At 35.0% G+C, this 25,066-nt stretch overlaps 3 protein-coding genes and 1 long non-coding RNA gene across 11 annotated transcripts in view; 1 reads left to right on the top strand and 3 right to left on the bottom strand.

Annotated features, from left to right (window-relative positions):
* Positions 1 to 391: 391 nt before the first annotated feature.
* Positions 392 to 9,670, bottom strand: hhla2b.1 (HERV-H LTR-associating 2b, tandem duplicate 1). Its single transcript, XM_051097721.1, has 8 exons — positions 9,609 to 9,670; positions 8,383 to 8,480; positions 7,416 to 7,724; positions 4,126 to 4,404; positions 3,505 to 3,903; positions 1,977 to 2,081; positions 1,810 to 1,869; positions 392 to 1,731 (listed from the first exon to the last, which is right to left on the bottom strand). Exons 2-8 carry the CDS (start codon positions 8,453 to 8,455, stop codon positions 1,658 to 1,660), a joined length of 1,299 nt encoding a protein of 432 aa, XP_050953678.1. The 5' UTR covers positions 8,456 to 8,480; positions 9,609 to 9,670; the 3' UTR covers positions 392 to 1,657.
* A 2,758-nt stretch (positions 9,671 to 12,428) lies between these two features.
* Positions 12,429 to 21,905, bottom strand: LOC127155567 (uncharacterized). Its single transcript, XR_007825620.1, has 3 exons — positions 21,847 to 21,905; positions 12,893 to 13,095; positions 12,429 to 12,686 (listed from the first exon to the last, which is right to left on the bottom strand). It is a non-coding gene; the product is annotated as an uncharacterized LOC127155567 (long non-coding RNA).
* Positions 13,022 to 24,409, top strand: LOC127155565 (gamma-aminobutyric acid receptor subunit rho-3). The gene is given in 10 exon segments (XM_051097875.1): positions 13,022 to 13,161; positions 15,966 to 16,078; positions 18,196 to 18,263; positions 18,961 to 19,086; positions 19,088 to 19,185; positions 19,263 to 19,345; positions 21,168 to 21,305; positions 21,427 to 21,579; positions 22,372 to 22,565; positions 23,826 to 24,409. Coding segments are annotated over 10 exon segments (1,413 nt in total). The 3' UTR covers positions 24,126 to 24,409.
* The window catches only part of adgrg2a (adhesion G protein-coupled receptor G2a), a 39,113-nt gene continuing 38,455 nt past the window's right edge, over positions 24,409 to 25,066 (bottom strand). For 5 of the 8 annotated variants that reach the window (XM_051097864.1, XM_051097863.1, XM_051097867.1 and 2 more), the window contains one exon: positions 24,919 to 25,062. In XM_051097864.1, coding sequence (XP_050953821.1) covers positions 24,959 to 25,062 — 104 coding nt within the window. In that variant the 3' untranslated portion in view covers positions 24,919 to 24,958. Of the gene's footprint in view, positions 25,063 to 25,066 lie in introns of all 8 variants that reach the window. The other 3 variants (XM_051097868.1, XM_051097869.1, XM_051097871.1) reach the window with 1 other exon arrangement.

Raw genomic sequence — 25,066 nt, 5'->3', positions numbered from 1 at the left:
AAGACCTGTAGAAATAGAATTAATATGGAATGAGTATTTAACCGATATCATGATTTACAGCTCAGATGATGTTCATTATTAAAAACAGTAACATCTGTAAAATAAACCTAATTTTTATAGGACGAAATGTAATTATTCATTAAAATTAACATTTGGTCTTCACTAGTAGACTATCACTATGCAACTTCATACCTAATGATAACCAGTAAAAACACATAAGCCTGTAGCACCTCAGTACCATGGTATAAAAATTAACTACATGGTTTCTAGGTATTTGTACGAAGAATCGTGAGTTTTTGAAGTGTTTAAAATAAGACAACAACAACAACAACAACACAAAAATCATTTAGTTTCAGCTTTGAGTTTATTGCATTTCATTGAATATCGTTTGATGTATTTATAATGTATTTTTGATATTTGATGTATTTATGATGTATTTTTTTTCTATCTATTCATAAATATGGTTTATAGCAGGTGTTAACAGTGATTAACAACCATTACTAATGAAGAGCGGGATCGGGTGGGGTCGCTATAAACCATTAAAAGCTAATTTGGTTAGAGAAAATAACCACCCCGTCCTTCTGTTGTCAATCACCGTGTCACACCCCCCACCACACACAACGCACTACACCACACCGGTCATTTACGACTCTACACAGCCCCCCCTGCACGCCTACCAGAGGGCCAGCAGAGGGGGCACCTGTACCGACTTCAGCCGGTCACCAGATAAAGTTAGAGAAACGTGTCAGTAATCCCGCGAGGACAAAACAGGTAGGTACAAGTCCGCCGAACCTCAACTTCGAACTTACCAAGAGTCATTTAGAACGCTTCTTTCCAGAATTCTCTTTATGACGTCATATTAAGTCGCATCCGTTTTTTTAAATAAATAGGCTACGTAATGTCTCCTTTTAAAGGACTCGCCGTCACTCCACTGCTGACATATTAGGCCATAAATACCAACATAAATACCAAGAACACGTGCACACGTATTATAACGGGATCATATTTAGCAAAGAATATATATAGGGGGTTCTCAGGAGATTATTTTTTATTAAAAATAATAAATTGCCTTTTTAAAAATGTTTCTGTTATTTCAGTTATTATTTGAGTGTGATTTACATTCATTTTTCGAAAATGTCCTTGTATAGCATTTCACATAAATTGTTATAAATTGTAAGTAAATTAAATAAAATTGTTAAAATGTATGAAAGCTAAAATTTCATAATTAATATATTTAATAGAAATTACATTTACATTAAAAACATTTAGTAGACGTTCTCATACAGATAGATAAAAATCATTTAGTATTCATATGTGAGTTATAGTGTGTTAACAGATAACGCAATTCATGCATACAATTCAAAACGTTATTTGAGCGAATATAACTTTAAAAAACAAGTACATACAAGTCAAATACAAGTTAGTAAAAAGTTAATAGAAATTCAACACTGGATTGTTTTTATGTCATGATTACTGTAAGTACTGACATATTTCCTTAATAATAATAATAATAATAATGAATAAATACTTCTTATCTCTCATTTTGTCTTGGCAGTATATCAATCCCTTTTCAGGATTTAAAGGAAAGTTTAAAAGGTGGTTCAGATAACTGAAGTCCTATATATGCTGTTTCAAACAAATTTTCCCCCATGTGTTTTCATGTTGGTCTGTTGTCGATCTCTTCTGTTAAACAGGTGTCCTCAGATGCAGCTCCGCTGTTTGCAACAGTCACTGTAAAAGACAGAGATCTGTGAATATGATGCAGTGAGATGAGGAGTATAGATTATGTAACTGTTACCACAAACAAACCTCTGATTGGTTGCATCTCTGTAGCCTTTGCATGGGGTTTACTTGATTTTGAACAGCCAGCTGGTTTGAAGAAGATACAAATGTTTTACAAAAATATTAAGTGTAAGTGTGGATATTCCAAATATTGATTGATTGACTGGTTGATTGATGATTTTGGTAATTCATACCTTTACATTTTATAATTCCTATGATTGCTGCAACTGCAGTGACAAATCCTGTGATCGCAGTAGTAGGAATCCACCACTTGGTGGAGATCTGGACCTGTTGTTTCTCTGCAGTGAAGAAACATTTTGTGTGGTCAGAAAAAAAGGTTTTGTTAGTTAAAAAACAAAACAAATGTCTTCAAGAAAGTCGAATGAAATTTCAACATCCCGTCCTCCTGTTTAGTTAGCCGAAATAAAAATCCACAACTGTTCAGGAGATTTTGCCATACTTTCATATTTCAGACTTAACGTTTTTATTTTGTAATATAGTTTTAACTGCCAGCTATTTTACAGGGTTCCTGTAGGTCCCTTGATATCGCTTTCTAGTTTATTTTTAGCATACCTTTTAACAAATAAAAGCTATTTCTTTAATGACATTCAGGAAGTGACATCATTTTGGAGGGAAAACAACAGCACAAACAATAGTAAGTGGATTTGAGTAATTCGGCGATTGTTTTTTATTGTTTGCTTTGTCTTACCCTAAAAAGGTAATGCTTGATAAAATCACAGAAACACAATTATACAATCATAACTGTAAAACTTAAATAAGTTGAAACTCTCATTTACTGATCAATGGCAAAGTTTTTTTATTGCCTTCTTGTTGAGTTCCATCATGTTCATTTTATTAGTCATCATGAAAATAATCAAGTTATGTTTAATAGAGTGCCTGTGGCATAACCAGTGCGTAGTAATGAAAGTCTGACATTTTTACCAGTCTTCATGATGAAATGTATTCACATTAATAATAATTTTCTCATTAAATAATCATTTGCCAAATAATACAGTTCTTTATTAGGTCATTTATGGCTGATAAGGAACTGGTGCGAATAGACTGTTTTCACTTGCATATTTTTTCTGATTATTGCTGCTGAAAATGCTCAATTATTGTCATGCTTTGGGCTGTACTAATTGATCGAACCAGAAAAATATTTGGAGTACGTCTGCCAAAAGTCATAACAAATCAAGGAGAAGAGTGCAAAAAAAAAACAGTTTGAGGAACAAAAGGTGTTTGTGGTTGGCCAGACTGAACCAGGATTTCCAGAGTAAGAATCTTGACAACATTCGTGTTTGTTTTTATCATTTCCGGTCAGATAGGTAAAATATTACACCAATATTTTAGTTTAATAATGCTTGTACGTATCTTTACCACCTATGAACTTTAATTTGTCAAAATATTGCGCCCTTTCCTACTTGCTAAGTCCTTCTCTGTATGACTTAGCACCTTCCACACATTTTTTTCCATGGTTTAGACAGCGTAAATTAGCAGAACGATTAACCGTGCAATCCATGCTGTTGTTTACATCCGTGTATCGCTAATATGGCTGTGCATCCGGGTAACTGACCAAATCGTAACGTAAGTGCAAACTCTATATATTCTCATTAAATAAACCTTATTACGGATCTACTTTAAGCCATTCATGGTTCATAAGAAATGGGTACGAATGATGCACATGTTAATGATGGTGGTTAACAGGGTATAACATGCTCTTACCAGGCTTTAGTGTGGTGTTGACTCTCATATGGGCCTCATGTTTGGCCTGTGAGATGTTGACTGTCATATGGACTTCATGATTGGTTTGTGTGACGTTGACTCTTGTATGAACCTCATATTTGGTCTGGTGAGCAGAGAGGATGCAGGTGTAGGTTCCAGTGTGCTCTAGACTCAGCGGGTTGTGTAGCTGCAGTGAGCCATCTCCACCTTGACCCCTGGGGGTCACCAGTCGCACATTCTCCTTCCAAACGTTGGAGCTCTGCTTTGTGAGGCTGTCATAGGTGTAGATGGTTGAGGACCTGTGTTCTTTGGTGAAGGACCATGTCAGTGTGAAGTTTTGTAGATTCCATGGGGCCACACAAGGGATGATGAAGTCCTGACCTTCCACGCTGTACATTTCTGTTTAGTTGAAAATTGGTTAAAATACTAACTAGGTGCATGAAAGTTCAGAAAGATTAAAAAAACATTGTGATACGTGGTATTCTCTCGTCTCATGTAATTGTTTAGTTGGTCTCGAATCTATTAGGTGATGCAATGTCATGTAATAATAATAATGATGATGATGATGAAATGCAATGTAACATGTCCAGACATCTATGTATTTGCTTGGTGAGATCAAACCTTTCTCCTGTAGTGATGCCCTCCATGTCTGAGACTTGTAGAATGATTGGACGAGGCAGATGTAGGTCAGATCTTTCAACTTCTTGAGCTTGCTCTCCACCGAGTACAGGCCTTGTTCGTCAGCTGTTTTGCGTGTGAAGGGCTGGAGGGAATCAGGTAGTACGGCCGGGTCTGTAAACAGGTTTACACGTGGAGCAGGGTAGACATCTCGACTGGAGCATATGACTTCCTCAAAACCACTGAGACGTGTTGTCTCCAGGCTCACTGACTGGATAGGGGCTGGAATGAAAGAGTTATTTGTTGTTTTGGGTATTTGTGGTGGTGTTATCATTTTTAAGTGACGTGATTATTGTGACATAAATAATTAGGCACGTATAGATAGGCACTTCTTTATTCTCATAGATTTAGAAGCACAAAAAAAGTACAGACTCAAGTGTCTTATATCGTTGGAATCCTTGACTCATGCCGGACAAAATGCACATCACAGATTCGATTGTGAGCCCGGTGAAATCTTCAGGTATTTTGGATTTTTTTTAAAAAACCTACTTTTGCGAACTAATCTTAGTTTTTCCCCCGATCGGAACCAAACCAGAAACTTGAACTTTCGACCCTCCGTCGCAAAGGGACGCCAAAACCTTCGAAAGGGGCAGGGCTGCCCTTCCTAATATGGCTATAACTTTTGAACAAAATGAGATATCTTCGCCAAACTCATAATGCGTATGATAGAGCAGAATCTGAGTTCACATGAAAAAAGTCCCAGAGCTTAGCCACTTGGTGGCGCTATAAGGGAGGGGAAAACACAAAAATGGCCATAACTACGCAACGGTTTGTCCTATTGTTGTGAAAATAAGTATGCATGGTCTTGGTCGTTGGGACATTTGCGTATCTCAAAAAACATGGCTGCCATAGACTGATGAACTTTGAGTACCTATTAGACAAGCGATATCGCATTTTTCAGAGGTGAAAACGGTTGTACATTGCACAGTTTTTCACACATACACACGATATTCATATTATACGATAGACCTCCTTGTTCTGAACAACTTTGCTTCTAGAACCACTGCTTGGAATCAAACCATTTGTTAAAAGAGAAAAAAAAAATACTTTTGCAACTAGTCCTAGGTTTTGCAGTGCAATTCTCTGAACTCTCTAAGTCAGTAATTTGCAAAAAATGTAAAAAATTTAATGGTTGTTTAAAAAAGGGGCCTGTTCAAATATATCCAAAAGCCTATAAAGCCTAAACGAAAGCTCAAAACTTCACAAAACCCGGTGATTCTAAACAAGCAAAGTTTTAGGGAGACTGGACTACAGCTGCTGCTTTAACAGTCATAAACATTAAAAAAACATCATGTTTCTATGGCAAATTACCTGTATTTGCCAAAAATGCTTTTTGAAATCATTGATTTAGTTGATTACAGGTTTGCTAAATAATATGTTATGTGTTTTTTCAGATTCGCTTGAACCCCGGTAATTAGGGATGGGCGATACCTCATATTTTATTTTCGATCCGATACCGATATTTTCAAGCCAAGTATCGTCGATATCAATACCGATACCGATACCTCTAAACTAAACTGATCTTTTAGATTATTAAAAGAATAAAATCAGTAATTATACTTACTTAACATTATATTTGAAAGTCATGTGTTTTAAACATTTCATAAGTGTTTTTTTTTTCCCTTTTTTTTTTTTGATAACACTGTCAGAAATAAAATGTACTAAAATTTTGTATTTTAGCTCTTTACTGGGCAGTAACCTCAAAGGTGCACCTTTCTTTACCCCTAAAAGCCAGGGAGCATACTAGTACCATACAAGTACACACATATTAAGGGTAGATAAGGTACAAAGGTGTACCTTGGAGGGTACTTGATGAAAAACAACCATGGTGTTACATAAGTACTAAAATGTATAATAATAATAATAATTAGTAGTAGTATTATTATTAGTAGTATTATTAATTATTATTACCATGGTTTTTGCTACAAATATTATGCTTGAAATAATGTTCCTGTAGTGTTAACCATGGTAAAAGGAAGCAAGCCAAAAGAGAGAGTGTTAACCATGGTATTTATTTATTTATTTATTTAATTTTTTGTTACTGCAGTTTTACTACAAATACTGTGGTTACTGTAGCAAAACTTTTTGTGTGTGTGTGTGTGTGTGTGTGTGTGTGTGTAAAAAGCTGCCAGGTCAAACTTTAGCACAAGTTGTTTCTTACAGACAGCGATTACAGGATATAATAACCAATCTGAACTTTTAACAACCAGTTTAAATAAATTTACTTACACAAACTAACAGTAAAAACAGCAAGATTGGGAAAATTAACAATTAAAATAACTATTTTCTGTTTTAATATACTTTGAAAAATGTAATTTAAAAAGCATCTGTGACCAAAGCTGAATTTTCAACATCAGTACTCCAGTCTTGAGTGTCACATGATCCTTCAGAAATCATTCTAATATACTTTGCTACTCAAGAATTTTTTTTTTTTTTTTTTTTTTTTTAAATAATGCTTTATTATTTCAATGCCATGAGAACAAGAGGAAGAAACATAATTTCCGATTATTATCAATGTTGAATGAAGCGTCAGCAGCGAACACTATCTGTGATTGGTTGGTTCTGACTTTCAGCATTTGCGTGTGTTCCGATGAGCAGGAGAAATAGTTCTATCCTACACAATACTTCTTTAATAGTCTGTTGTTCCTCTTAGAGGCTTATTTTATGCACCAAACTTCTTGTTAAATAAATAAAATTAATGGTTAAAAATGCACTTAGAATCGATATTTTTATGTGAGGATCGATCCTTTCGATACAACGTCAGTATCGAAAGTATCGATATTTCAGGATCGATCCGCCCATCCCTACCGGTAATTGCTGCTTGCAGCTATATTTTTTCTTTTTTTTTATTTATTAACAAAAGCAGTATTGGGTGTCTATGGAAGTTTGTAGGACTTTAATTTTCCTAAGGATACATAATATTAAGCTTTCTCCAATGTTTGGCCTACTACTACTACTACAGATCCATCCTGTTCAGGCCTGCCTGGGATTCTGTGGCAGTTTATAAGCAATTATACTTACTTAAGTAATTACTGCTTTAGAGTACATTTTGTTGTTATTACCGTTTTTTTTTATTAATGGAAAGGGCCTTTAGCAAATAGTTAAAGTTCACAACGTGATATTAAATATGTCTTACACATGGTGACCTACATCACATGGTAACTACTGACCCTATATGAAGTCAAATAATTTAATTTATGATTGCTAAATCAAACAAACTTGTGACAGCCCACCTTCCACCTTGACTATGATGAAGTGCTCAGTAGTTTTTCGACTGCTGGTGACAAGGCATCTGTACTTCCCTCTGTCTTGTGGGCCGCACTTTGGTATATAAAGAGATGCGTTACCAGAGGAAATCATTTCGGTGAATAGTGAGGTCCTGCCGTTGTAGCTCTCATCCGGCTGATCTAACCGGCCGCTCCCCTTTACATAAATGTGAATCGGGACATTTTGTCTGAACCAGTGTATGATCTCATCTCCAGTTGCATCAAAGCTGCAGGGTAGGACACAGGCTTCTGAGAACGTGCAGGTTACTTGAACATCTAGGGGTGTGGCAAAGAGGACATTGTGAGATTTTACGTCGTAAATACTTATCAGTGTAAATGAAAAAGATTTTTCTCAGACTTTTTTATAAGGGCATTAAGGTGATGAATACTTCGTCTTGTCTAATCTTCAATCGCTTTGAAAGGTTACTTGGTATCTAAACCTGCTTGGATCGGATAAATAAGTATCATTCACGGGAGAGCACAATCTCTTCTTATTTCTCAAGTCCTTCTTGAGATCTCCAATTTGACCTGAAAGTATTTAGGTCTTAGTTCAAAAAACAAAGCTGAAATGCTTGTTTACCTGGTAATGATAAACATCAGGCAATTAATCAGGCAAATGTTTTGTCTGTCAGAAACTTTTGTTTTGATTCCACAGTCTGATTTTACTTAAAAGGTGCCGAAATTTCTGCACTTTTTTTTTAAAGAACAAGTTGTCATTGAAATGTTTATACCCAATATGTCACACAACTCTGTTATAGGTCTCAGAAAAATGTGTTTCATATTTTAAACCATGACCTCATGGTGTGTTTGTGACATTTTATCGTTCAGTTTAGACGTGGGAATCATATGAAAAATGTTCTAGAGAACCTGAACTACACTTTTGCCCTACAGAAGTAAATGTTTTATATATATCTTGTAGGAAAATGTCTATTACCTGGAGTTTTCCCATTTGTATCAGTAACAATCCACACTAATAGTAAACAAATCCAAGAATGCACTGCTGTCATCACTCTCACTTCTTGAAGGCGTGAACTACAGTGGAAAAACAGTGGTCATTTACTGCGTTTATTAATATCAGTCATTATTAACTACATAGAATCTGTTTTCTGGTGGAATCAATCGTGTGATTGATTCAAACTTTTATAAATGTGACCCTGGACTACAAAACCAGTTTTGAGTAGCATGGGTAAATTTGTAGCAATAGCCAAAAATATGGGTCAAAAATATGGGTCAAAATTATTGATTTTTTTTTTTATGCCAAAAATCATTGGATATTAAGTAAAGATCATGTTCCATGAAGATATTTTGTAAATTTCCTACCGTAAATATATCAAAACTTAATTTTTGATTAGTAATATGCATTGCTAAGAACTTTATTTGGACAAATTTAAAGCCGATTGTCGCACTATTTTTATTATTTTTTATTTTTTTGCACCCTCAGATGACCCAAATGTATCTATGTCAAATATTGTCCCATTCTAACAAACCATACATCAATGAAAAGCTTATTTATTTTAGCTTTCAGATGATGTATAAATCTCGATTTCACAAAATTTACCCTCATGACTGGTTTTGTGGTCCAGGATCAAAAGAGGCACTTCATGCAACTGTTTAACCCAGCGAGCAATAGATTTAGTTTAAGGTGACTAGACTTGTTTAAATGAACCAAGAGTCAAATTCAGTATTCGACTGGATATTGGAGGTGTGTAGCACAGAAGATTTTGACATTGCTTTTCAATTCTGTGATCTGAACATTTTACATTAAGCTTGTGCGTAATCTTGTTTTTATTTTGCATGAAATCTGTCGATCACATTCTCTCTTTGTAAGTGGAATCCTCCGGATCAAGTTTACTCTTTAGATTGCTCATGATAACATGACATTTGTTGGCAGAAATTTTCTACTGAAATAAATTTAACAAAACAACTCACAGACCTCTGCATAAGGAAGCATTTAAATCAAAATTTCAAATTTTGCACACTTTAGATTAAAACAAAATCTCAAAAGCATATAGTAGATGATAATAATAAAATGTCTTTCTAGTCTCTTTGTTGTTAGCAGTTAATTAGAAATGTAATGTCATACTGTCTCAGGCCCACTAAGGCTTTAACTGTTTAATATGCGTTATGTTGTGGTTGATAGGATTCAAAAGGCAGACTCACGTGCGTATGTTTTGATTGTGGAGGAAGCCGCTTGTCTGACCGAGAACTAGACTGTGACTAGACTAACTAGTTTATTTTAGAATACATACGCCCATAGTATCAGCATAGGCCTGCTACTTTGTGCTGATACATGCATGGGTGGAGTTTGAATACTTTTGACTTCTGGAAAAATACTGTAGCCATTCTATGAGTATTATATTTTCATTATATCTCAAGTAAACATGCATTATCGCTATTAAATGGTTTAATGATTTGTAACTTATTTTTGCACTAATAGGGTTAAAAAACCACCATATTCTATTCTATATTGTGAAATATTCCCATAAACGCTTTTGTATTCCCAAAAACAAAGTGTTTTTTTTCAGATTAGTGGAAAGAGAACATCCAAAAGATACTGTTAAGTGTTTCTTTTATAGCACTTTATCTATTTGTGTCAGTAGATTTCAATTACAATACATATTTTAAAGGCTGTTTTCTCAAAATGAGTTTTTTCTTCTACACTGAGCCATAAATCTCCACTTCAGTAGCACTTACACACACCAAACTTCACATTTTTATTCCTGTCTATATCCTGAAGGTTGTTACAGATGGATTTGTTCATATATAATTTATATATACGTATATATACAACAATTTATTCCCCCCCAATTTGTGAAAATATATTGTTTTCTGTCTGTTTTATATGTTTTCTGAAGTACGGAGTGACAAAAATGAGATACCCAAAATTCCCTCTGTAAAAACATTTGACTCTAATATGTCAAATAAAAAATAAATAAATAGATAAAAAATAAACAAGAATTTGGAAACTGACTTCATCCAGTGTTGAGATTTTCGTACTAGAAATTTATGCAAATTAGTGCATATTTCATTAAATAATGCCTTATTTGCATATTTAAACCTAACATTTGAGAAAACTTGTAATACAAAAAATATTTGCGATTATCAGTGTAATGAAACAGCTGGGTAAGTAAGGCGATAACTATTAGTTTTTTTTTTTGTTTGTTTTTTTTTTTACCTGTCTCACCTTATAATTACACTTATTATGCAATGTTTTTTTTTTTTTTTAAGATATTATATATTAAAAATGTGTATATATATAATCTATTTATTTATTTATTTAGGGGTAGTATTTTCCTCATATTTGATTAAAATAAATAAATAAATAATATTAAATAATAATAAAATAAACCCAAAGCTTTTAAACTGTAATGTACATCTCAAGTTAACATTATTGATATTTACTGGTCTAATGATTTAATGATTTGTGTTCAAAAAATCACAATATTTTTACAAAATATTCCCATAAACGTCTATTAAATAATTACTCTTATTATTGCAATGTTTGATATTTTCTATAAAAAAGGTAATTTATATATTATATATATTATATTTGCACCATTAAAAAAAAAATTAACAGGTAAATAAAATGGTGCGCACACACACACACACACACACACACACACACATACACTACCATTCAAAAGTTTGGGGTCAGTACATTTTTATTGTTTCTTTTTTTTTTTTTTAAGAAATTAATACTTTTATTCACCAAGGATGTATTACGTTAATAATTAAAAGTTTATTAAAAGTTCATAATAAATAATTTACATTGTTATAAAATATTTATATTTTGAATAAACACTGTGATTTTTAAACTTGTTATTCATGAAAGAATCCTGAAAAAAAAAAAAAAAAATCACAGGTTCCAAAAAATATTTGGCAGCACAACTGTTGATATTATCCAACATTGATCATTCTAATAATAAATCCGCATATTAGAATGATTTCTGAAGGATCATGTGACACTTAAGACTGGAGTAACAGCTGATAAAAATTCAGCTTTTCATCACAGGAATAAATTCTATTTTAAAGTATGTTAAAATAAAAAACATTATTTTATATTGTAAAAACATTTTGCAATATTACTGTTTTTTTTCTATATTTTTAATCAAATAAATGCAGCCTTGATGAGCATAAGAGACTTCTTTAAAGACTATTACAAGTCTTACTGACCCCAAACTTTTGAACGGTAGTGTATATATATATATATATATATATATATATATGTATAGTATTTTCATTATAATTTGCCTCATATCTGCACCAGTACAGATAAATAAATATGGTTAATGGGCACTAATAGGGTTAGGAAAAAATCACAGCTCACAATTCTTATGAAATATTCCCATAATTGTCTGTTTAATAATTGCTATTATTATTGCAATGCTTGATGTTTTACAAAACAATGTGTTGTATATTTTTATATAATTTTATATATGTAATTTATTTCTTTCTTTATTTTTTCTGGGTGCCAAGAGACTAAGGGCCAAGGTTACTCATCTTTTTTATTGCAGGAAGTGATCTGTCTTTTTATGTTGCCAAGTTCCTCTTGTGATATGGTTAGACAACCTGTCAAACTTAATGCAGCTACAGTATCTGTGATAATGTAGCTCGTCTCTGCTGCTGATCAGGCCGTAATCCACCAGATTAGGCAATGCACTGGGATTACTGGACACCGGGAGTCCACGATTGGTTTATGAATTTTTCCCTCTTTGTATCTGTCCATCCTACTATCTTCCTCTCTCTCCCCTCCCCCTCTCTCTGCGCTTCTGTAATGTAATTGATTGCGTTAATGTGATTTGATTGGTTAGTCCCTGAGCTTTTTAGAATAATAACTAATGATGGAATCTGCCTGAAACTGGAGCAGATCATCAGGTGATGCCAGAGCGGCATTCCACAAAACACAGATGGAATGTTTTGAACGAGCACTACCACCTTCAAATGTTCATGTGCTGTACTATTTATTCTCACATAACTACATCTGTCATACCAGTGCTGTTTTATTGAAAGAAGGTGAACAAGAAGACAATGACAGGACGTTTAGGATCATCTTATTGTCTCTCATTTGTTCGCTTTGTATGTTTTCCACCTTTTAGCTTTAGCGAATGAAGTATGAACACGAGTGGACAGGTATGACAAGCTTAACAGAAATGGCATAAAGCTATAACTCCTGGCATGTGGAAATCCTGATTAGAGATGGTCCCGTCCCACTGTGTAGGTTAAAGGAAGATCCAGCAGCTACAGATAAGAGGATTTGAGAGGAATTAATGTCATTCTTTTATTACTGTAAGAATAAACTCCTATTGATTTATGTTTGGGTGACAAAGCGCCACCGAATCAGCGTGTCGACAACAGCAACCAGACAGCTGAGGTATGCAGTGATGGACGCTTAAAATATGCTGTAAGATGATCAAACAAACTAGATTTCAGATTTACGATTGTACCGGGAGACGTGTGAACATTCGCCGTAACGTTTCCCAGCGCCCTCTCAGCTGAGGTTTGCCTGGGATGGCCAGGACCCAGGAACCATCCCGTCTTGGCTCTGTTGAGGTTTTGCATTATCATTTCTGGTCATGAAGCTGGTCTTGCTGATTCTCAGGCTGCTGTGCCTTGCTTGTCTCTGGCCCGTCACCTTGCTCAACAACCCCTATCCAAACCGGAAGAAAAACAAGGATGTTTACTTGGCGGAGCATGGCAAAAACCGATTCAAAGGGTGAGTAGTGATTATTTAAAGTCTTTTGACTTAGTTCAAAAGTTTGGGGTCTGTAAGCTTTTCTAAGTAACTGATGGGAAAAAACGTGACGGCACAGACATAGGTTTCTGTTTATAATAAACATTGTTCTTATGAACTTTCTATTTATCGAAAACTTCTGACAAAAATGATCATGGTTTCCACAAAAATATTAAGCAGCACAGCTGTTTTCACCATTAATAATTGTTTCTTGAGAAGCAAATCAGCATTATAGAACGATTTCTGAAGGATCATGTGACTGAAAACTGGAGTAATAATGCTGAAAATTCATTTTAACAACATTTAAAACATTTTTTTTGTAACAATATAACTGTGTTTTTGATTAAATAAATCAGCCTTCATGGTGAGCATAAGAGACTTCTTTCAAAAATATAAAAAACTCACCAACCCCAAATCTTTGAACAGTAGTGTACATTGTTAGGCTGTTTGGTAAATTAAATTTTATTGTTTTATCTTCATCTAGTATTAACATTTATGTATTGTTTGTTGTAACAAGCCTAAAAATGGCTTTGTTTGTTCTTTTAGACATGTAATAGGGCTTCAGTATTAGATCAGTTCTGCATAAATATGTTGCTAGTTTGTCGTTTGCCAGCATGATTCAGTGTGTGAACAGATGGGCCGTAATTAAGAAAGAGTAAATAGGGGGTTTAATTAGACTGGAGGACACCAGAACCGGTTTTGAAGGGTTTCTGTGTTGCATAGATTAAGCACTCAGGTGTGCTATATTGGATATTACAAGATAGATAAGTTGCCTCTGATTGTGAGAATCAGTATTATTTTAGATAAATTGATAATATTTAGAATTAGATTTTTTTTAATTGAATTTCTGTTTTTACTTTAATTTTAGTGTAAGTAATTTTTATTAGTTTTTTATGTCTGTATACACTACCAGTCAAACGTTTTTGAACAGTAAGATTTTTAATGTTTTTTAAAGAAGTCTGTATTTATTTGACCCGAAGTACAGCAAAAAACAGTAATATTGTGATTTTTTTTTTTTACTATTTAAAATAACTGCTTTCTATTCGAATATATATTTTAGAATGTAATTTATTCCTGTGATTTTAAAGCTAAATTTTCAGCATCATTACTCCAGTCTTTAGTGTAACATGATCCTTCAGAAATCATTCTAATGCTGATTTGCTGTTTTTTTTAGAAACATTTTTATTATTATTATTATCATCAATATTTAAAACAGTTGAGTACTTTTTTTTCAGGATTCTTTGATGGATAGAAAAATCCAAAGATTAACATTTATCAAAAAATAAAAAGCTTTTGTAACATTAAACACTATACCATTCAAAAAGCTTGGAGTCAGTATAATTTTGTTAAACAAATTATACAAATTAATACTTTTATTTAGCAAGGATGCTTTTATAATGTTAGAAAAGATTTTTATTTTAGATAAATGCCGTTCTTCTGATCTTTCTATTTATCAAAGCAACCTGAAAAAATCTACTCAGCTGTTTTCAACATAATGATAATAATAAAAAATGTTTTTTGAACAGAAAATCAAAATATTAAAATGATTTCTGAAGGATCATGTGATTGTAGATGCTAAAAATTCAGCTTTGAAATCAGAAATAAATTACATTTTAAAAGCAATTCAAATAGAAAACAATTATTTTAAATAGTAAAAATATTTCAAAATTTTACTGTTTTTGCTGTACTTTGGATGAAATAAATGCAAGCTTGGTGAGCAGAAGATACTTATTTAAAAAACATCAAAAATCTTACTGTTCAAAAATGTGAATTATTGAATTGTCTCCATGATATCTGTCTACATGAGAAATAAAGTGTGGCTTTAATCTATTGTTGGTGGTTGTATATTACCACAAATAATGAGTCACACACAACATCAGGAGTGAGAATATTCTTTCATTCTGTAATTAAATCCATCCTGGTGCCATCATCCGGTTTTTCCTTTCATAGTGGAGAATGGAGAGCAGCCAAACGGCTGTTTGGCATTAAAGTCACACCTGCAGTTTCCTAAAAAGCCTTTTTACGGTGTCAGCCAGGTTTGTTTTTGTTAATGCATAATGTGTCATTGCGTTGAAAGCTGAACTACAGATTAACAGAAGGTTAAAATGATACATTTACCTATTAAATAAATTCATTTTTTTATATATATATATGTTTTACTTTCATTTTTCAGATAACCACCACAGTGTATAGCAGCATGCATTGTGTCATTAGTCCTGTGTTGTGTTTTTGTTTGCATGATTGCGTAATGAGTGCTTGTGTGGTTCTGTATTCAGTTTGAGGTTTAATTTTGTAATTGCACTTCAGTGTGCAATTAACATTGCCATGTAATGAGCACAGCATGATTGACAGTATATTGGGGCTTTCAATTAAAGCACGCAGGCGGAAAGGCTATGTTAGGCGGAACATTGTATGTCTACGACTGACCTTCACTAGTTACTGCTGTGTTTTTTTTGCCATATTTCATGTCTCATCTCTTGGGGATCACAAAACAGCTTCCTCAGGAGGCTTCTGGAACCGCTCCAAAGCGTAGCTCATATTCACAACCTGGCGCTCACAACTGTTGTTGTATGACAAGCTGCTTTTTATAAATCGTTCCTCTAATGGCTGAGTAATTATTTTACATTACAGATGCTAAAGCACTGAGGCAGATGTTTAGGGTAACTTTCTGACATGGAAACTGATTAAAACATGTTTTAGTTCTCTGGAATGCAAGAGTCAGGTCAGAAGTGCATTAATGGCCTGTGTGTGTGTTTGTCTCCTGACCCATTTTACTCATTTTTCAGACGGATTGACTACAAATTAAAGAGAAAGGACAGCACTAAGTCCCTCCTGATCAAAACTGAACAGCTGCTAAGAATCGAAGACCATGACTTTGCCATGAGGCCTGGATTCGGAGGTCAGGTAGCACTGTTTGTGTGCTCCAATTATCAGTTTTCAACTTGATCCTGAAATCACACACTGTTCTTTTTTAAAAAAAAAAACTCATTAGAAATGGGCCGCACCATTACGCCACGTTAGAGGGCAGAGGGAAAGCGGACAGAGGTGACTTTAACACGGCGAGTGTGGTCCTAAATTCAGACATGACCCAGATTGTGTAAAACACAAATTAGACAATGGTGTTGAGGACACAGATGTGCTTTGGTGGACAGTAATCTGGATTACATCCCAGGTCTGTTAAAACAGATGGAAAAGTGCAAGGTGCCACTCATAGACCATTTTCACAAATATTTGAACACTTTTCTTCTTAACAGTGTTAAAGGAATAGTTCAAAATGAAATTCTGTCATTAATTACTCATCCTTATGTCATTTCAAACCTGTAAGTCCTTCATTCATCTTTGAAACACAAATTAAGATATTTTTGATGAAATCTGAGAGCTTTCTCACCCTGCATGGACAGCAACGCAACTGACATGTTCAGGACCCAGAAAGGTAGTAAGGACATTGTTAAAATAATCCATGTGACATCAGATACTCTTGTGAACGTATATCAAAGACTGTCATGGAAGAGAAGAAATTGTCAAATGAAGTCATTATTATTGTTTTCTTTGCATACAAAAAGTATTCTCGTAGCATCATAAAAGTCACATAGACTATTTTATTGATGTCCTTACTACCTTTCTGGGCCTTGAACGTGGCAGTTGCATTGCTGTCTATGCAGGGTCAGAAAGATCTGGATTTCATCAAAAATATCTCAATCTGTGCTTTAAAGATGAACGAAGGTCTTATGGGTTTGGAACGACGTGAAGGTGAGTAATTAATGACAGAATTCTCATTTTTGGGTGAACTATCCCTTTAAATCCCTTATCTGGTCTCATCTAACCCCTAAATAATATTTCACAGCACATTAAAACTCTGAACTGTAATTATTCCCTTCAACCAGCAGAGCGGCGCTTTAATCTGCCAGTGCTTTAAAGGGGTCATCGGATGCCCATTTTCCACAAGTTGATATGATTCTTTAGGGTCTTGATGAAAAGTCTATAATATATTTTGGTTAAAAATTCTCAGTGGTTATGTAAAACAACACCCTTTTTACCTTGCCAAAATCAGCTCTGCAAAAATCATCTCATTCTGGTCGAGGCTGCTTTAAATGCAGGTGAGCTCTGCTCGCCCCGTCCCTCTCTTCTCTCTGTGGAGAGACGAGCCTGTTTACTTTAGCCACATTTAGCCGCTAAACTTGCTAACTGGCACATTATTAGAAAAAGGCAATCGCGAAGATTAATAAAAAAAACACCTTATACTCACTTCTGCTGTAAGTGAAGCTGAATCATGAATGATTCGCACGAACATAGACGGATATATGTAGATCGGGAGGCGCATTTCCTTCACAAACAAACGTAATCTACTGCATCTTCAGCGGCTCAGATGTCGGGAGTAAATGAAGACCACTACGTTCATTATTACATCCAGCAACACAACATCTCAATCGCTCAATCGGAGATATTCTTGTCTAACTTACAGCCCTGCTCCTGCATCGAAACAGAGGTTGGACTGTTACAGCTGATCTGAGGTAAAACGCTCATGTCAATCAACTATTGTGGGAGCGGCCTCTGAGATCTGAGAATGGCTTGATTTGAAAAAGAGAATACTATTTTTACAGATTAATTAAAAACCACTGCATGGATTTTTATCATTATAGGGTAGATTTGTACATACACTGCCAACACACATCAATGTTCAAATAACATGTAAAAGTGAACTTGGCATCCGATGACCCCTTTAACTGTAAAAGAGGAAGCAGGAGGAGGAAGAGATAGATGAGGTTTAGATAAGACAGATTAGACTTTCTTTTACATGACTGAAGAAGTTTGAGAAGTGGAACCAGGCGTTGGATGCTGTAGTGTTCACTCAGTGAACCACTGTTAATTAATGATGGGACAAACAGGATTAGAGTAACATTTTGAGCTCCATATGTTCTCTCTGTTGGAGCATCGGCGGCGGTTTCTCTCTAAGTTGATATCAAAGGCATTGCCAGTTGTATTGCATGCATATGCATTGTGTCTTCTGTTCTGCAGGATCTGCAATCCCTGTGGGCATTGATGTCCAGGTGGAGAGTATAGACAGCATCTCTGAAGTAAACATGGTAAAAGTCTACATTCTCTTTTTCTCTGTTCCTTTAACAGTTCCATCAAGGATTCTGTTAGCACTAAGTTTGAATATATACTCGGAATTAAAGGGATAGTTCACCCAAAAATGAAAATTCTGTCATTAATTACTCACCCTCATGTCGTTCCAAGACCTTTTTTCATCTTTTGAACATAAATAAGTTATTTTTGATAAAATCCGAGAGCTCTCTCATAGCTTCATGACATTATGGTTGAACCACTGATGTCACATGGACTATTTTAACAATGTACTAAGTACCTTTCTGTGTCTTGAACGTGTCAGTTGCACTTCTGTCTATGCAGGGCCAGAAAGCTCTCAGATTTCATAAAAAATATCTTAATTTGTGTTTTAAAGATGAATCAAGGTGAGAGTGAGTAATTAACGACCGAATTTTTATTTTTGGTGGAACTATCCTTTTAAGACATTGAGATTATTTCAGTAAGTTGAAAACAAACCAGTTTTCAGTTCCTAATCCTATATATGAAAGTGTTCTTTGTGAAATTGCTCAGTGTTTACAAAATTCAAAAAATGTTGGTCTTCTGACAGCAATATAAAAGGTCTTCCTGGTATATGTCAAAACCATTTTTTTGCACCAAAATACCAGTCACTCCCTCCACTGTTGGCCTTAATCATATTTATCCATAAGGTCAGTAAAATCTAAAGGTCTCTTTCAGGACTTCACGATGACCCTGTACCTGAGGCATTATTGGAAGGATGAACGGTTGGCTTTTCCCTCCAGTAACAATCTGAGCCGCACATTTGACGGTCGGCTGGTAAAGAAGATCTGGAAGCCTGATGTCTTTTTTTGTGCATTCCAAACGTTCCTTTATTCATGATACCACCATGGAAAACATAATGCTGAGGGTTTACCCAGACGGCAACATCCTTTACAGCGTCAGGTAGATGATTGCTACCTCTAATGATTAATTTCCTTCATATGTAATGTTTTAATAATCGAATATTCTCTTTATTGTAGGATTACAGTTACTTCTCTGTGCTCAATGGACTTCAGTAGATTCCCACTGGACACTCAAAACTGTTCCCTGGAATTGGAGAGCTGTGCGTGTCCACCTAGAAACATCTTCAGTTCTTGTGTAATTTTTATTGAGTCCCACCTACATTGTTTCTTTTTTTTTAGCTGATATTTTACAGGTTGGGAAAACATGGCTATTGTGGATCATTTTATCAAAGGGTGTCAAATCAACCAAATTTCAGTTCAGTTTCAAGTTCCCTGGCTCAATTTTTTTGATTTTATCAATATTTTTACATGTTTTAAAAATGCATAATGATGAAAGCCGAAAAACTGATTGTCACGGATGTATATTTACTGAGTAATCACCTATTTTGTAGAGGGGGGGTCAAAATGACAATTTTCACCTGAGATTCAGAGCCAAATTACAGGGGCGTAAAAATGACTTAAAAAAGATGGCAGCATCATTGCTGATTGGCACCATCAGAGATTGGTAGGTCTATTAGTAAAATCTGTTGACGTTAGCAAACTTTGTTGTGTTATATACCAATGGTAGCCATTCAGAAATGGGCGGAAAAGCATTTTTCCTGTTTCTTTCTCCAAAGTTTGCATGCCTGTAACTCAAGAAGTTTTAAGAATATCTCAAAGAGCTTTTAGATTTTGGGTCTTAACAAACTTTCCTTTTGGCATTTTCATTTTTAAGGCCCTGTAAGGTTCCGTTCCAGAGATATTGTAATTTCAATGTGGCTACAAGAGTAAATTGTTAAATTTAGAAAAAATGGAGAAATAACATTGAAAAGTGCTTTTTCCCCTTTTTTGAATAGTCACCACTGGCACATTGTGCAACAAAGATAGCTAATGTCAATTGATTTCACCAACAGACCTACCAATTTATGCATAAAAATATAATAATGCTGCCATCTTTCTAAAGTCATTTTTATCCTCCTGTAATTTGGCTCTGAATCTCAGGTGAAATTTGTCATTTTGACCTCCTACTACAAAACTCTGGATTACTCAATAAATATATAGCGATGACATTTAATACTTTGACTTTCTTCTTCATTTTTGGTGGGACATCTGGTTGACACAGAATGACCCTAAAAAAATTTGCAGCTTTTTTAGACGCCATTTAAACTGTAAAATAATGGTAATGGTTGGCAAATGCTTATAAAATGTGACCCTGGACCACAAAACCAGTCTTAAATCGCTGGGGTTTATTTGTAGCAATAGCCCAAAATACATTGTATGGGTCAAAATTATTGATTTTTCTTTTATGGCAAAAATCATTAGGAAATTAAGTAAAGATCATGTTCCATAAAGATATTTTGTAAAATTCCTACTGTAAATGTATGAAAACGTAATTTTTGATTAGTCATATACATCGTTAAGAACATCATTTGAAGAACTTTAAAGGCAATTTTCTTAATATTTTGATTTTTTTTGCACCCTCAGATTTCTGATTTTTAAATAGTTGTATCTCGGCCAAATATTGTCCTATCATAACAAACCATACATCAACAGAAAGCTTATTTATTCAGCTTTCATATGATGTATAAATTCTCAATTTTGAAAAAATGACCCTTATAACTGGTTTTGTGATCCAGGGTCACAAATGACATCTATAAATAGCTATATTTATCCAGACTACTTTTAAACCCATGGACCCATTTAATTTTATTTTATGTGCCTTGCTACAACTGTCCATTTTGAATTTAATTTGACTGATTTGAAATTATTTTTTTCTGAAACCAACATTATGCCACAAATGCTGTTTGAATCCACAACATGAATAAAATGGTGCCATAATAGCACACTTCAAATGATCCATGTGAGTGACCATGAAATAAACAGGGTGGACTTTCTTTTGCCTCTTTTCTTTATCTTTTGGCTTCGCTCTTGTATCCCATTCAGATGCGTATGCTGAGAACGACCTCATGTTGTACTGGAAAAATGGCAATGACTCTTTGAGGACAGATGAGATTGCCCTCTCTCAGTTTTTCATTGAAGAGTTTCACCCCTCACACGGTCTGGCGCTGTACAGCAGCACAGGTACGGCACGCTTTTTTCTCTCCTTCTGTGTATTCATACTCTGACAAATCTTATCTTCTTGTACTTGTTAATATACCAGTAGGTCATTATTAAGTCCTGGCTTTACACGTGTTTCTGTCAGGCTGGTACAACAGGCTCTACATCAATTTCATCCTCAGAAGACACATATTCTTCTTCATGCTGCAAACATATTTTCCTACAATGCTGATGGTGGTGCTGTCCTGGGTGTCTTTTTGGATCGACAGGCGGGCAGTACCAGCCCGTGTTTCGCTTGGTGCGTAACACCTGTCCAATGGTATCGCTGTGAAACCCTCTTTTGGAAGCTTTATTTTTAATGCTGATGGACTTCAGCCCAGTGTGGCGAAGGTTTTAGTAAACAAAGTCGTAATGTTTTCCCCAAAGTGATTAGGAACAAGCCTGCACAAATGTGATTTAGCCAAGCAGGACATGGTCCTGAGTCAACATAAACAGAAAACGCATTTGCCACTCTATAACCAAACAGCATAAACACAATTATTTTTCACACGAAAACAGAACTGACCTGTTTAATCTGCTGCTGTGTGCACATAGCCTATTAATGTGGCTCCACACTGGGTAGCTCCGCCCACTGTGAAATCTCATTGGTCCAACATCCGTCATAACATGTTCTGATTGGCTGTGATTGTTAGTGATAGTGTTACAGAAGTTTCACAGTTTTTTCTTTTACACTTGTTGCTGGTGATTTAGGCCTGGCCTAGCCATAAAATCTGATTGGTTGGGAAAAATCAACAAGCATGTTAATCTAGATAGCACTGCATTTTGTAGCAAAAAATGATTTTATCAGGTGCAGTCACATGAGCAGAATTTCTTGGGCCAAAAATGTCAATTATCCAGTGTCAGTTATGTTTTAAAACATAGCTCACACAGAAGTCATGTTCAAACCAAGCAGCTTTCTGCTGGTCAGCGTGGACAACTTGAGGGGAAATCTATTGACGTGAATCAAAATTACCAACTGTGTGGATTTTTACTGAAATTACTGGATTTCGGTTTACAGAGATGTGTATTTCTGCATGTTTGTTCAATCCAGGCATCACTACAGTGTTGACTATGTCCACCATAATTACGGGAGTGTCAGCGTCCATGCCTCAGGTGTCCTATGTGAAAGCGGTGGACATCTATTTGTGGACCAGCTTCCTGTTTGTGTTTCTGTCCGTCATCGAGTACGCAGCCGTCAACTACTTCACTACTAAGGAGGAAATGAAGAAACTCAAGCAATTAAAGGTCAAAGATTCTGAGTTTATACACTCTAAACTTGTAATGATGCATTCTCTGCACATAACCAAGAGAAAACAGAAAAATATCAAAATGTCACCCCCTGTTGATCAAATATTGTAATAGCTCAATAAATTAGAAAAGTGGTCTTAAGCTAGCATAAAAATGCTTTTAAATGAATTAATTATTTTTATTATTAACACTGTAAAGTGAAAAAAAAAAAAGAGTAATCCATATTAATCATGTGCTATATAGTTCTTAACCTGTATGATAGCTGTTTGTGAACGGAACTAAATTTGAGTGATTATTCATGGGTAATCTTGATTTAAATAATTAATATCTCCATTGCTGCTCTCAAATCAAATATGGCCCTTGTGGACCTCAATAGCATCAAATGTCACTGGACCTTGTTCATCAGACCTCTGCCATGTGCCAAAAAAAAAAAAAAAAAAGTAAATTAAGGTTTTTGAAGAAAACATTACAGGATTTTTCTCCATATAGTGGACTTCAGTGGAAGCCAACAGGTTGAAGATCCAAACTGCAGTTTCAATGCAGCTTCAAAGGGCTCTACATGATCCCAGCTGACAAATAAGTGTTCTTATCTAGCGAAATGATCGGTCAAAAAAAGGAAGATTTATAGATTTTAACCACAAATGCTCATATTGGACTAGCTTGACGCATTACGCAATCACGTTGGAAAGCTCATGTGTGGTTAGTTATTCATTTGTGTACTCCGGTTCAAAAAGGTAGGTTCAATCTCATTTTGTCCTCCAATTTCAAAATTGTCCAGCATCACTGTTTTACTTTTTTTTGTGAAGGACGTTTGACTTTCTTTGCACGTTCACTTTGTAAACACTAGCTTTTACTTTCACCCACGTCGTGTTTGACCTTTCTAACGTGACTGCGTAATGCGTGAAGACCAGCATTTGTGGTTAAAAAGCAATGTTTTTTAGCAATGACTGAGCGTTTCGCTAGATAAAAGTGCCTTATTCCTCGGCTGGGATCGTGTAGAGCGCTTTGAAGCTGCATTGAAACTGCAATTTGGACCTTCAACCTACTGATCCCCATTGAAGTCCACTATATGGAGAAAAATCCTGGAATGTTTTCCTCAAAAACCTTAATTTTTGATTGAAGAAAGAAAGACATGAACATCTTAGATGACATGGTGTAAGTAAATGATCAGGAAATTTTTATTCTGGAAGTGAACTGAACCTTTATTATTTTTGGTATATTAATTCTACAAAAAGTGAATTTTTTTTTCTCCTACAGCTCTCGGGATACGATGCATCTCAAGCCATGGCGTTTGATGGCTGTTTCCATGACCAGGACATAGAGCTCAGCATGTTTCCACTGTCTGACCTAAACACGGACCCGTGCATGTCCTCCCAGAACTCCACAACGCCCGACCTCCCTCCCGTCCTGGGCACGCGTCTCCGTCGGCGGCGTTCTATCCGCCAAAGCGTCAACCATATCATGAACAACAGTTACAAGATCGACTCCTATTCCAGAATATTCTTTCCTTTGGCATACTTTCTCTTCAATATCATCTACTGGAGCATCTACTCCTGAGCAAAAGAGAATGTAATCCAGAAAACTGGTTTGCTTGGAGTTTATAAGACTTTCATACACTTTGGCCGCTTACATGTGGTCACATGCCACGGTGATGGAATCCAAACTCTCACACACAAAAAATGCGTCATAGACAAAAAGAATAATAAATTATTTATTATGTTAGAATCTCAGGTTCGTAACACTACCTAAAATATACATAAATACATAAAACTACATAATTATAAAAAAGAAATATATAAAACATGATAAACCATACAAGTACCACTTTTTTTAGCTAAACAGAACCCTTATACTACTCAAAAATAATGTACATTTTAAAGACAAATGCTGTATTGTGCAGTACACAGAAAGCAAATTTGATTACATGTAACATTTTGGATACATTAGTATATTTATTCCATATCTCCTCATGTGAGAAAACTGAGAATGACTATAAAATGTGACTATGTAAAACAAATAAACAACTAAATGGACAACCGGACATATCTCAGTCTTACTACAAAACGTCTGACAGATTAATATGGTTTTTAAGACAGAATTTAAGACACAAAAGAGAAATCCCCCTCTTTTTTCCTTCATTTTAAATGTAGTCCTTCATCAATTATAAAACATTTAAAATTTTCAGAAGAGGTTTTTAATACTGTTTGCTAAAAAAAAAAAAAAAGACTCTTGACATGCTCTTGCTGTTCACCTCTGGCTATAAAGAAATTTTGAACCACTAGATTCTCATCTTAGTAATACATTTTTTTATTCAGGAATGACAGAAACATTATTTAATGATTTGTTTCTTCACCTATTGTCCTGTCTGGGTTTATAATCCTCCCTAAAAACTATTCAGATCTGAGTCGTGAACGGGTTTGACTGTTCATCTCGTTGAAGATCACGTCGTCATTTGCTTCCTCTGACATGATCGCACTGTCGTCCAACGGTGAGCCTGT

The sequence above is a fragment of the Labeo rohita genome, chromosome 24 (genome assembly GCF_022985175.1).
Source record: "Labeo rohita strain BAU-BD-2019 chromosome 24, IGBB_LRoh.1.0, whole genome shotgun sequence".
Classification (NCBI taxonomy): domain Eukaryota; kingdom Metazoa; phylum Chordata; class Actinopteri; order Cypriniformes; family Cyprinidae; genus Labeo; species Labeo rohita.
Note: the sequence above shows the minus strand (reverse complement) of the source record. Positions and strands in the feature narration are given on the sequence as shown.